At 43.7% G+C, this 12757-nt stretch overlaps 1 protein-coding gene across 1 annotated transcript in view; it reads left to right on the top strand.

Annotated features, from left to right (window-relative positions):
- Window positions 1–12757, top strand: part of c2cd2l (c2cd2 like) — a 58182-nt gene that overhangs the window by 43928 nt on the left and 1497 nt on the right. The window contains exons 10-13 of the mRNA XM_020512487.2: window positions 426–594; window positions 3766–3858; window positions 5691–5824; window positions 8809–9094. Of these exons, the coding sequence (XP_020368076.2) occupies window positions 426–594; window positions 3766–3858; window positions 5691–5824; window positions 8809–9094 (682 nt within the window). The remainder of the gene's footprint in view (window positions 1–425; window positions 595–3765; window positions 3859–5690; window positions 5825–8808; window positions 9095–12757) is intronic.

Raw genomic sequence — 12757 nt, 5'->3', positions numbered from 1 at the left:
AACATAAATTAAATCAAATAAATCAGGAATAAAGCATTTGTATCACTAATAGGAGGTGTTGACAGAACTACTGGGTTATTGTAACGATCCATCTGGTTACCTATGTCCATTAGAGAAGGAAATCTTATTGTTAAACCCGGCCTGGCCCAAATGTGACTCCAGACCCACAAGCAATGTGGACAACTCATAACTGCCCTCTGAAGTGGCCTAGCAAATTACTGAATTGTGTTTAAAATCCTAGCTAACCTTCTCGAGGGCAGTTGCAGATGGATAATAAATGCCAAAATAGCCAACAATTCCTCTATTTTATTATAATTGGCTGGTGAGCAAGATGGCAAAGATTTAATGATGTGGAAACATGAGTTGAGTAGAGGGAATTTGCAGATAGAAGCATGTAGTAATAAGACAATGGTTTTTATTTGCAGTTGAATTATTTAGAACCTACAGATTCTAAGACAATCCAGTCACTGGTCCCTGCAAGAACGGTCACCCCTACCAAAAAAATTGAAATGGACCGAACCGTAATGCCTGACGGCACCATAGTGACAACAGTAACGACCATCCAATCCCGGCCCAAAATGGATGGAAAGATAGGTAAGACTCCAATTTCTATTTGTGCTCACAGTGGTGACGGCTGTTCCATTATGAATTGGAGGGTTCAGTTCTGGTTGTCCTTGGAAAGCAAATTGTAAAAGAGATTGTTTTGAAAATTCTGGATTACAAGGAAGGACACAGTGTCCATGCAGTGGTCCAATTGTACAGGTGCTCATCTTTCTTTGATTTGAAATGCTTGGTCTGTTTCGGATTCATGGATTTGCCATAATTCACAAACGTGAGAGCCATTAACAGCTTTACCTTATTGTTGTTAGGGGTTATGGGAAAGTAGAAAGAGAGCGGAATTGAGAATGATCAGATCAGCCGTGATCTCATTGACCTTATAGAGGTTTATAAAATCGTGAGGGGCATGGATAGGGTGAATAGGCAAGGTCTTTTTTCCAGGGTGGGGGAATTCAAAACTAGAGGGCATAGGTTTGGGTGAGAGGGGAACAATTTAAAAGCACCTAAGGGCTAACTCTTTTCATGTAGAGCGTGGTGCGTGTGTGCCAGAGGAAGTGGTGGAGGCGGGTACAATTACAATATTTAAAAGGCATCTGGATGGGTATATGAATAGAAAGGGTTTGCAGGGATATGAGCCAAATGCTGGCAAATGGGACTAGGTCAGATTGGGATATCTGGTCGGCGTGGAGGAGTTGGATTGACTGGTCTGTTTCCGTGCTGTACACTTCTATTGGCAGATTCATTGGGCAGAATGGCCTACTTCTGCTCCTACATCTTGTGGTCTTATTGTGATAGAATGGATATGTCAGTGTTTCCATGGTAACGGGTGCATTTTATTGACTAGTTGCAAAGCCATGACAAGGGAGTCGGATTAAAGTATTGCTCATACATTCCTACAGATGTGTAGTTGCATTCACATGGCATTGGAGACATATATTTGATGTTGATCTGAAGGGACCTGCCTAAGCACTGACATTAATGCAGTGTGTAATGAGTAACTTTGCCTGGGTAATCACATCGCCCAGAAGCAGCTATTGTCCTTGCAGATTCAGGAATGGCTCTGCTTCCACATGAAAGTTGCATGAGAAAATTCTCCTATAGGTATTTTAGATAAAAAGGAATAAAAAGTAATATTTGCAGGAATAGTCAAAGAAAAATTAACATTGAGCTAGATAAGATGCATTAAAACAGGTAAACCAAAATTTAATTGAAAAGGTTGGTTTTGAGGAGCATCTTAAATTAAGAAAGAAGAAAGTAACATGTTAGAAAATAGGAGGCGATGTGGCTTAGTGATAATATGGTACTAATCTAAGGGCGGCACGGAGGCTCAGAGGTTAGCACTGCTGCCTCACAACGCCAGATACCCAGGTTCGATTCCACCCTCAAGCGACTGTGTGGAGTTTGCACATTCTCCCCGTGTCTGCGTGGGTTTCCTCCAGGTGCTTCGGTTTCCTCCCACAGTCCAGAGATGTGCAGGTTAGGTGGATTGGCCATGCTAAATTGCTCCGTACTGTTCAAGGATATGCAAGTGGATTAGCCACGGGGAATGTGGGTTATGGGGATGGGGATAGGGTTAGGGGATGCTCTTTGGTGTGTCACTGCAGACTCAATTGGCTGAATGGTCTCTTTCCATTGGAGAGATATTGAACAGCTCATCTGAAGCACCTTCAATGACATTTCTGTCAAATTAAAAATGTCAGCACCTCTCAAGTCACCATTTTTTATAAGCCCAAATTTGTTAGCTTTCCTTAAAACTTAATGCTACAAGGTTTGATCTCTGTGCCAGTTAGGGACGGTACTGTATGATTTTCCTTAGTATGTCTGATGCCCTCAGGAAGGGGGGCACGCTGGCTGCCATTTTCTGGCATTCCTGCATGTGATTCAGTTTGCCATTCCTGTAGCTGCCAACAGAGGCCAAGACCAGAAATGGCTGTGAGGCATCCCCAGGATAACCCTGGCAGTAAAAGCTCATCCAAGAGGAATGGTCACTCAGGTGAAATATTGAACAACGGAGCACCTGGTCTGTGTCTGGTATAAATGTGGATTGTGTCTTTCATCCTGTACACCCTGGAAGTAATGTCCGATTAACATACATAGTGTGCAGTGCACTTTCCTTTTTTAGGAAGAGGAAGATCGTAGCAAAAACCTATCGACATCTACGATTACCCTAACATAATCTTCGAGTGATTTAACTTTTGGGGGAGACCAAAATCAAGGGTCATAAATTTAAAATAGTCAAGAATGATTCTAACACAGGATCTGGAACTTATGGCTTGAACATGTGGTTGAGGTAGAATGTCACATAATCTTTTAGAAGCACTTGGAAGTGCTGTAACCTACTGGGTAATTGGCCAAGAGCTGGAAAGTGGGATTGGGCTGGATCGCAGCTTGTTGACCAGCACAAACATGATGGGACAGTGGTCTCTTAAACTTAGAAACACAGCAAACAGGAGCAGGAGTAGGCCATTCAGCCCTTCGAGCCTTCTCCACATTCAGTAGGACCGCCGCAGATCATCCAATTCAGTGCCCACTTTCCATTTTCCCCCATACCATATGATCCCTTTAGCCCTAAGAACTATATCTTATCCCTTCTTGAAAATATTTAATGTTTGGCCTCAATTGCTTTCTATGGCAGAGAATTCCGCGGGCTCACCACTGGATGAAGAACATTTTCATCTCAGTCCTAAATGGCCTACCCGACATCCTTAAATGATAACCCCTGGTTCTGAACTCCCTGGTCATCTGGAGCATCCATCCTGTGCTTACCCAGTCTAGCCCTAGATCACCTCTTTTCCTCCTTTAAATACCCATGTCTCTCAGGAATTCAAACCTTTTCTATCCAAAGAGTGATTGGAATGTGGACTTTGCCACCATTAGGAATAATTTAGGAGAATATCATCAATTGGCTTAAGAGAAGCTGGATGAGTACATAAAGGCAAAAGGCAAAAAAGATTATGCTGATTGAGTGGAATAAAATAAAGGTGCAAGAAGGCTCATGTGGACCAGTTGACCTGATGCTGTTTCTGTGTAGCAGACACTGCGTAATTACATGGAAAGCGTAATTAATCTATTTTTTCAACTAGGTATCATCAAGGTTCACTGTGCCCATGGCTGTCACCTCTTAGTTGAGCTCAAACACAGATTCTGCAACATAGTTAGAGGCTCTCCAATGTCTTTCTATAACCAATTCTACCTGTCCACCCACAGATTCTCCGACACGATCACCTTCCAAGGTGGAAGTAACAGAGAAGAAGGCTATCAAGATGGAAGATAGTTCTGTCAACGTGTCTCTGAGTAATGGTAAATGCACATGATCTTTGAGGTTTTCTGCTTATTTGAGTTCAGAGACAATGAGGGATTTTAGAACTTTTGCCCCTTTCGGGAGTTTGGTGGTCATTTCCTCTGTTCTTAATGTTGTAAAATGTGTCCTTTTGAACACAAGGCCCCTCAAGCCAGCTCCGCCCTTCAATAAGATCATGGCTGATCAGATCTCTGTCAACTCAACTCTATTTTACTGTGTGTCCTCCATAACCCTTGACTCCCTTGGAGTCCAACTTGACTTCCACCAACCTCCACTACCACGATCTAATTGAATGGTGGAGCAGACTCTATGGGTTGAATGGTGTACTTCTGTTCCTACATCTTATGATCTTACGTTCAAACAACTCCTTAAGTGTTAGGCTCAGTGTTTGCTGATTTTTTGACAAGATGGTTTCAGCAATGCTATTTTGTTTTGCAAGCCTGTAACTCCATAGAACATCAGTGATGCTCTGTGCCTTTTGGCAATGTGGCCCTAGAAGCAGCCCAGTTTCTTCCAATTGCTTCTGAATCCATCCGGTGTATTAGCTGTGAGAAAGATACCGGGAATGGTTCCTGATTTAGTTGTCACACTGTGCTGGGTCCATCGATCTTCGTCAAAGTGGCTGTAAAGAGCTGTGTACATGGCAAAGTCAGCCAGTGTTCCACTCCTGATTACTATTCACTGAAAATAGGGTGAGAATGAGCTGAAGCTAATTTGTGGGCAGCACGGTGGCCCAGTGGTTAGCACTGCTGCCTTACAGTGTCAAGGATTGGGGTTCGATACCAGCCTTGGGTGACCATCTGCATGGACTTTGCAGGTTCTCCCCGTGTCCACACTGGTTTCCTCCGGGTGCTCTGGTTTCTTCCCACAGTCCAGAGATGTGCAGGTTAGCTGTGTTAGCCATGATAAAAACAGGGATGGAGTGAGGGTGTGGCAAGAAACAGAAATTGCTGGAAAAACTCAGCAGGCGAGGCAGAAATCAGAGGTAACGTTTCGGGTTCAGAACTTGAGTGAAGGTGTGGGTGTGGTTGGGATACGGTTAGGAGGGTCAGTACAGAGTCGAGGGCTGAGTGGCCTCTTTCTGCACTGTACGGATTCTATGATTTTGTGATGCCCACAGCTGGCATTCATTATCAAGGTCTCCACAGAAAAAGGATGAGATAATGGAGGGTCACCAGTGCCCGTGGAACTGTACACCAACATGGGGAGGAAAGCGGCTGGTATAATTGTCAAAGGAAATGTATGCATGATTTTAGATGAATGGATTGTCGGTGAGCATCAGTTTGACATAATCATGTGTGGAATAATGTCTCAGAGTAACTGTGATTATTTACAGCGTTGAGAGACTTTTTTTCAGAATACTTTTGTTCTTATAGCTGGTTAGACTTTTCTATCCTTTTTGCCATTTCTAGGTGGATTGGGAGAACCTGGATTGTGCGTCACAACTTTGTAGGACAGGCTATAGTGTTATAGCCTGATGGATTGGCTGTAGATTGGCCAAGCTAAATTGTCCATAGTGTCCAGGGATATGCAGGCTCGGGTTGGCCACGGGAAACGTTGGTTACGGGGATAGGTTGGGGGTTCGGGGGTGCAGGGTTGGATCTGGGTGGTGTGCTGTTTGGAGGGTCAGTGTGGACTCGATGAGCTGAATAGCCTGCTTCCACACTGTAGGGATTCTATATTTTTCTGCCCCTCTCTCAATCTGTCTACACCCTCCTTCACTCTCTATACCCCTCTGTCTCTCCTTGCTGCACTCTTTCTGTTTCTCTCTCTGTCTCTCTCTGACTGTGTGTCTCATGCTAATAATCCTGTTTGTATGTGTGGTAAGCAGCAGATAATCACCTTGCCAATGGTTTGGATCCCGTGGTACAGACAGCAATTCGGCAGCTGACCGAATCCGCCAACAAGCCCAGCAAAAAGACACCAACGAAACGCAGCACCCTGATTATATCGGGCATCTCCAAGGTAACATTCTGCCTTCCACTATTTGCTGCACATGCTTCACTCTGCTGCAGCTCACCCGGCCCGACCTCCCAATGCTGCACCCATACCCATCAGAGGGTGGCTGGGAGTGCGCTATAGCTTAGGGAGCAGTAATTCTCAATCAATCAGTTAGGAAGAAATACAACAATGAACAGTCAAAGTTAAGTTTAAATGACCGATATAAATCACAAAATCAGATTAGTGGCAGTTTACTCATGGAATATATTTTCTTTGTCATATATTCCCAACTGAGTTACTGCCATAAGATTATTGATAAATATATTGGACCAGGTTTTCCAATTAGTAACAATTCTCATTCAGTTTGCCACTCGGTCCTTCTATTTTTTATTAGCAAGCTGACAGGAGGTAGCGATTCAGGGCTCCTTCAGAAATGCGTTACTGTACTTCCATTCTGACAGATCCCTCATGGAGTAGAATGGTCAGGGGAAGGTAAACCTCATCCCCTTTTCCACAGCAGTCTGTTGATGCTTTTCTATGATTTCAAGGTCCAACACCATGAACAGCCACTTTGACTGCTCCTGGGGAAGGGTTAGTCGGTAATGTAAGTGTGAGGGTAGCATGCCAGAAGGGTAAAGCTCCTTGTGGATGGGTGAAAGGAGAGGCAGGTGGTTAGGATTTAGAGTGCCAGGTGGGTAAAGTGCTTGTTAAGCAGGGTACAACTGCACAAGTTAACAAAAGGGCCAGATGAGTGGTAGAATAAGTCAGGGTATTTTGGTGATCACAGGTGTAGCCGGGAGGGGTGTGTGAGGGTGATTGTAGCTGGTACAAGTGGGGGTCAGATCTCGTGGCAGGTGAAGTGGGGTCTGGTCCAGCACAGGACATTAGGTTTTTTTCCAGAAGTGAGGGGTGCCAGGGGATGGTGCACATCCAGAACAGGGTGTATCTGCATGGGCAGTGGTGAAAGGCGGGGTCAGATCCAGAGAAGGAGGAAGGGAGATCGGATCTGGGGTTAGATCAGATGAGTTCAGTGGGGAGCAGGTATTGGGTTCTGTGTGCAGCGGTTAAAGTAAGGTCCCGGGGGGAAACGGAGTGGTCAGGACAGGTTCTGGTGCATACTGGGGGGCTGGGGGAGGTCCATCTCAGGGTTAACTGAATAGTTAATCTGGAGTTGGACTAGATTTGTAATAGTCTATCGTTTTTGAGTAACTATTTACTTAACTGTATCAGAACCCTCTGAATGCTCTGACATAAAAAGGACATTTTTGGTGGGCTTCAGGTGTAGGGACATTGCCCATCATTATCTTCAATTTCCTGAGCAATTCCCTCAGATTCTGCAATACGGGGCATTCTCCATGCACATGGCCATAAGACGTAGCAGCAAGATGTTCCACCATTCAATAAGAGAATTGCAGAGCTGATAATCCTCAATTCCACTTTCCTGCCTTCTCTCCAGAATCTTTGATGCCCTCACTGATTAAAAATCTATCTCAGCTTTGAATATAGTTCATGATCCAGCCTCAACTGCCATCTGTGGTAAAGCATTCCACAGATTCATTCTCATCTGAAAGAAGAAATTCCTTCTCATCTCTGTTCTTGCATCTACATTTTAGAGATGGTTTCCTGACTATTGGAAAATTTGGCCATCATATTATGACCTATACTGCAGAAGTGCACTCACTCTGGCCCCATTAGACCATGGTCACAACATTAAATAAAAATATATTTCCCAGTTATTGATAAGGCAAATTAAATGCCTTATCTGTGTCACACTTTAATTTTATAATGCCTATCAATCAGGATTCTTTAATAAACACAATTTTGTGATTTATTATTAAAACAAAACTTATTCAATAAAGCTGTAATAATTGGTTGACATACTCAGTAATATAGAGATATAAATATCTCACACAATCATACACTCTCTCTCTCTCTCTTTAGGAAAAGAGAAAAACAAATTATTTCTCTCTGCAGAGGTTCATTTAAAAATAAAGAAACACGTCCTGACCTTTTAGGTTATTTGTGAATGAGAAAAAGAATAAGGCATAGAATGTTCCAAAGTCTGTCACTCTGATGTTTTGGAGTGGATGGTCAAGTCATTAATCACGCACTGTCATCTCTGGAATCTTAGCAGACACGGCTTGTGCAGGATGTAGAGAATTGAGAAGCTCCTTCAATCACTCGATTTGAAGAACAAGTAGGTTTCAGCCTGAACTCAATAGCGGTGCTGTCTTCAGAGATTGGAGAGATCAGTGGGGTAGCCCTTCCTGACAAGCTTCTGGTTCAGCCAGTTCCACATACCAAGGCATTCTCCATCTAGTCACTATTCAAACAGATTCAGGAGGGATCGACAGCAAAGCAAGCAGTTAACACTCGTCATATAATTTCTAGGAAGCCTTGCTGAAAAAAATCTCCAATGTCCACAATGACTTTTCAATAATCGCTTTTGTAGAAACCAGTCCATGTATTTCCACAAAACCTCAATTAAATCAATTTTTCCGAAATCCTTCAAAATTTGAATCCTCCAGGTAATATTAACTATAAAGTGTTTCTTCAAATAAAATATTATGAACAATTCTCCTATGACGTTGCTCATGACAAGTCAGAGGTGTCTTGTTTTACGAAGAGATTTACGTTACACATTGATGCGTGTTCCTTTAAGCCAAGTTCTTGGAGAAAGAGAGTTAAATGTTTCTTTAAGAAAGAGAGCTAGGAGTCAGACGTAGGATGTGTACGTAATCCTAATTCTAGTATGTCTTGTGTATAGTGCACTCATCTCTGAAGTGGAAGTGAGGGCTGAGGGAAGATAATAGTTGGCCAGAAGAATGATTCAGTTCTTTTTTTTACTTAATATTTAATCAATCAGTGGTGTTTCATTCACATGGGGTTGCATTCAAGTGGGATTGCTAGCCAGCTTGACAGTCTGTACATAATGCCCAACCTGCTCTACTTATCTCTCCAATACCTGCCACGTACTTGCTGACCTCCTCTCTTGCCCTCTCGCCCAGGCCCCCATTGATCAGGAGGAAATGGCTCTTTCTGTGGGCTACGCAGCTTCCATGGATGCCTCACTGCAGGGGGAGCCAGACTTGGCAGCTCAGCCCCACTGCAGTGCTCAGAACGCGCTCGAATCTCCAAAATCCACTGACTCCCAGAACCAGCGGCAGGTGGTCAGCCAGGACCTGGACGAAGCAGCTGTGTCGGATATTTCTGAGCGGCCATCAGTGGATGATGTTGAATCAGAGACCGGGTCAACGGGAGCACTCGAAACAAGGAGCTTGAAGGATCACAAAGGTAAAAGGGATTTGATCTCAGCTGGATTGTTCTCTTGTGTCTCTCCATTTCCCCTCTGAAGATAGATATACCATGCACTGTGTAATAGAGAAACATAGAAAATAGGAGGAAGAGTAGTCTATTCAGTCCTTTAAGCCTGCTCTGTCATTCAATATGATCATGGCTCATTGTCTGAGTCAGTACCCTGTTCAAGCTTTATCCTTATACTGTTTGATCCCTTTAGCCCTAAAAACAATATCTTACTCCTTCCTGAATCATTGAATCCCTACGGTGCAGAAAGAGGCCATTTGGTCCATCAATTCTGCACTGACCCTTTGAAGAGCATCCCACCCAGACCCAGTCCCTTACCCTATCCCTGTCACCCCTCATTTCTATCGTGGCTAATCCACTCAGCCTGCGTGTCCCTGGACACTATGGGCAATTTAGCATGGCCAATCCACCTAACCTACACATCTTTGGGCTGTGGGAAGAAACCAGACCACCTGGAGGAAATCCACATGGACACAGGGAGACTGTGCAAACTCCACACAGACTGTCGCCTGAGGCTGGAATCGAACCCGAGTCCCTGGCACTGTGAGGCAGCAGTGTTAACCACTGAGCCACTGTGCATGAAATACATGCTTTGCATCTACCATATACAATATAGAGTATAACTTAAAACGAACACATTATTTGTTCTGGGATGTCTGTGCCACTAGTACTTATTGCCCATCCTTAATTGCCTTTGAAAAGATGATGGTGAGCTGGCTTCTTGAACTACTGTAGTCCATGTGTTGTAGGTAACAGTGGCCTTAAGGAAGACAGTGTTGGAATGGCGATATATTTCCAAGTCAGGATGGTGAGTGCCTTGGAGAGGAACATTTAGGTGGGGGTGTTCCTCTGTGTCTTGTCATTCTAGATGGAAGTGGTCATGGGTTTGGAAAGCAATGTCAAGTGAAGCTTGATGAGTTGCTAAATAAACTATATACTGTATAGATTATATTTCTATTGCAATAAGTAACAATTTTTATGTTATAACTGTGTACACTGAATGCACAATATAATGTGCAACATTTTGGTGGCAATCTTTAGATCAACATTTGGTGTGCAGAATCTATCTCCACCCCATTATACACATGACTAGAGCATCCACGTCCATCCTGCTCACTTGCAGTTGTGTTACAGGCAAGGTTCATTGGAGATTCAAAAATAAATTGACAGAGAAGATCTAAAAAATCCTAACTTCAGCCTCTGACAAGACTCCGGGAGCCTGACAAAATCTACTCACCAATGTGGAGTTTAACTGGTGCAAAACAGAGATTTGGGAAGATGATAGTGACCTTGTGACTAACATCTTCAGGGAATGTCATTTACATGCGGAACAGCAGAACAATTTTTTTTACATTGTCTTGGAACAGTGATTTAATTCTATTGAGTTGGGGAGGAACTGCCATCAAATAGTCAACGAACTGGCTGATGTCTCCACTTAACAAATTTGGAACAAGATACTATGATCTACTTGAGCTTTTTTTTTGTTTTTTAACCAAAGAAAAACCTGCATTTATAAGGTGTCTTTCACAACTTCAGAAAATTCCCAAAGTGCTTTACATTCAATTGAGTTCTTTCCAAATACAGTCACTCTTGTAATTCAAGGATATCTCAGCTGCCAGTTTATACACAGCAAGCTCCCACAAACAGCAAAGTGGAAATTGCTGGATAATTTGTTTCTAACTAATACTGTTTGAGGGATAATCATTGGCCAGGATGCTTCAGATAAGCTCCTCATTGTCAAAAAAGTGCAATGGGATATCTTACATTTGCCTGAGGGGGTGGGATGGGGTGGGGGGAACCTCGGTTTAATGTCTTGATTGAAAGACAGTTTCTCCATACTCCATACAGAGTCATACAGCACAGAAAGAGACCCTTTGGTCCAACCAGTCCATGCCAACCATAATCACAAACTCAACTAGTCCCACCCGCCTGCTCCTGGTCCATATCCCTCTGAACCTTTCCAATTCATGTACTTATCCAAACGTCTCTTAAACATTGTAATTGTGTCCACATCCACTACTTCCTCAGGAAGTTCATTCCACTCGCAAACTACACTGTGTAAAAAAAATTTCCTGTCATGTATTTTTTGAATCTCTCTCCTCTCACCTTAAAAATTTGTCCCCTAGTCTTGAAATCTCCCATCGTATGGAAAAGACACCTACCATTAACCCTATCTATATCTCTCATGATTTTATAAAGTACTACAAGGTCAGTGCAGTATTCCCTCTTCCACGCTGGAGTGTCAGCTTCGATTTATATGCGTTCAATTCTCTGGAAGATGATTTGAACATGCAACCCTCTGACAAAAGGCAGGAGTGGGCCTCAACTACTGGTCCTCAACTACTGGGCCTCAACTCCTTCAGCCTTGACTCTGCTCCCTGACTGTGCAAACTGTTACAAAGTGGTTATTCATTACATGTAGGCTCTGACATTCAACAAGCCATTCTGTCACAGAAACTATATACAACCGTGAGCAATCTAGTTCCATATGAGTTCACATTTAATGGAGGAGTCCCCGGTGAATAATCAAGAGGGGAAAGCCAGGATGATCCTGTCCCACAACCTCTCAATACAAGGAGCACTGAGTACAGTATAATAACAATTTGTAACACTGCCATCAGCAGTCACATGCTGTTGAGACTCTGAGAGGATGGAGTGACCTGTAGTGGACAGCTGTATTACAGAGATCAGCATTATGTATTATGTGTAAAAACGGGAGGGCGATAGCCTAGAGTTATTATCACTGGGCAGTTAATCAGACACCCAGGTAATATTCTGGGGCCCTGGTTCAAATCCTGCCATGGCAGATGGTGGAATTTGAATTCAGTGAAAATCCAGAGTTAAGAGTCTAATGATGACTAAGAAACCAATGCCGATTGTCTAGAAAAGTCCTATCTGGTCCACTAATGCCCTTTAGGTCCACTATCTGGTCCACTAATGCCATCCTGACCCATCCTCACAGAATCCCTACAATGTGGAAGCAGGCTGTTTGGCCCATCGAGTCCATACTGACCCTCCAAAGAGCATCCCACTCAGACCCACCCTCTACCCTCTCCCTGCATTTCCCACCCTAGACATTACAGGCAATTTAGCATGGCCAGTCCACCTAACCTGCACGTCTTTGGGCTATGGGAGGAAACCGGAGCTCCCGGAGAAAACACATGCAGACACAGGGAGAATGTGCAAATTCCACACAGACAGTCGCCTGAGGCTGGAATTGAACCTGGGTCCCTGGTGCTGTGAGGCAGCAGTGCTAACCACTGAGCCACTGTGACACCCCAAACAAGGTCCAGGCAATCCACAGCAATGTGTGGTTGACTCTTAACTACCCTCTGGGCAATAAATGCTGGCCTAGCCAGCGACACCCTCATTCCATGAATGAATAAAAATAATTAAAGAGTTTGTTGGAACTTTCAAAAGCAAGACAACAGTCACTTGCAGCTAAGATAGAGAGTGGGTTACAGCAGACTCAGAGTAGAGAGAGCACAGTCTAAGGGAGCAGTGCAGGATTGCAGAGGCCAGAGATGACCAATTACACAAGGCCCTGAGCCAGTCAGAATCTTCCATCAGATCTAGAGATAGAATCAACCCTGTGATTATGAAATGTCCCGGTCGTCTTTATGCTGCAAACTG

The sequence above is a fragment of the Rhincodon typus genome, chromosome 32 (genome assembly GCF_021869965.1).
Source record: "Rhincodon typus isolate 14 chromosome 32, sRhiTyp1.1, whole genome shotgun sequence".
NCBI classification, from domain to species: domain Eukaryota; kingdom Metazoa; phylum Chordata; class Chondrichthyes; order Orectolobiformes; family Rhincodontidae; genus Rhincodon; species Rhincodon typus.
Note: the sequence above shows the minus strand (reverse complement) of the source record. Positions and strands in the feature narration are given on the sequence as shown.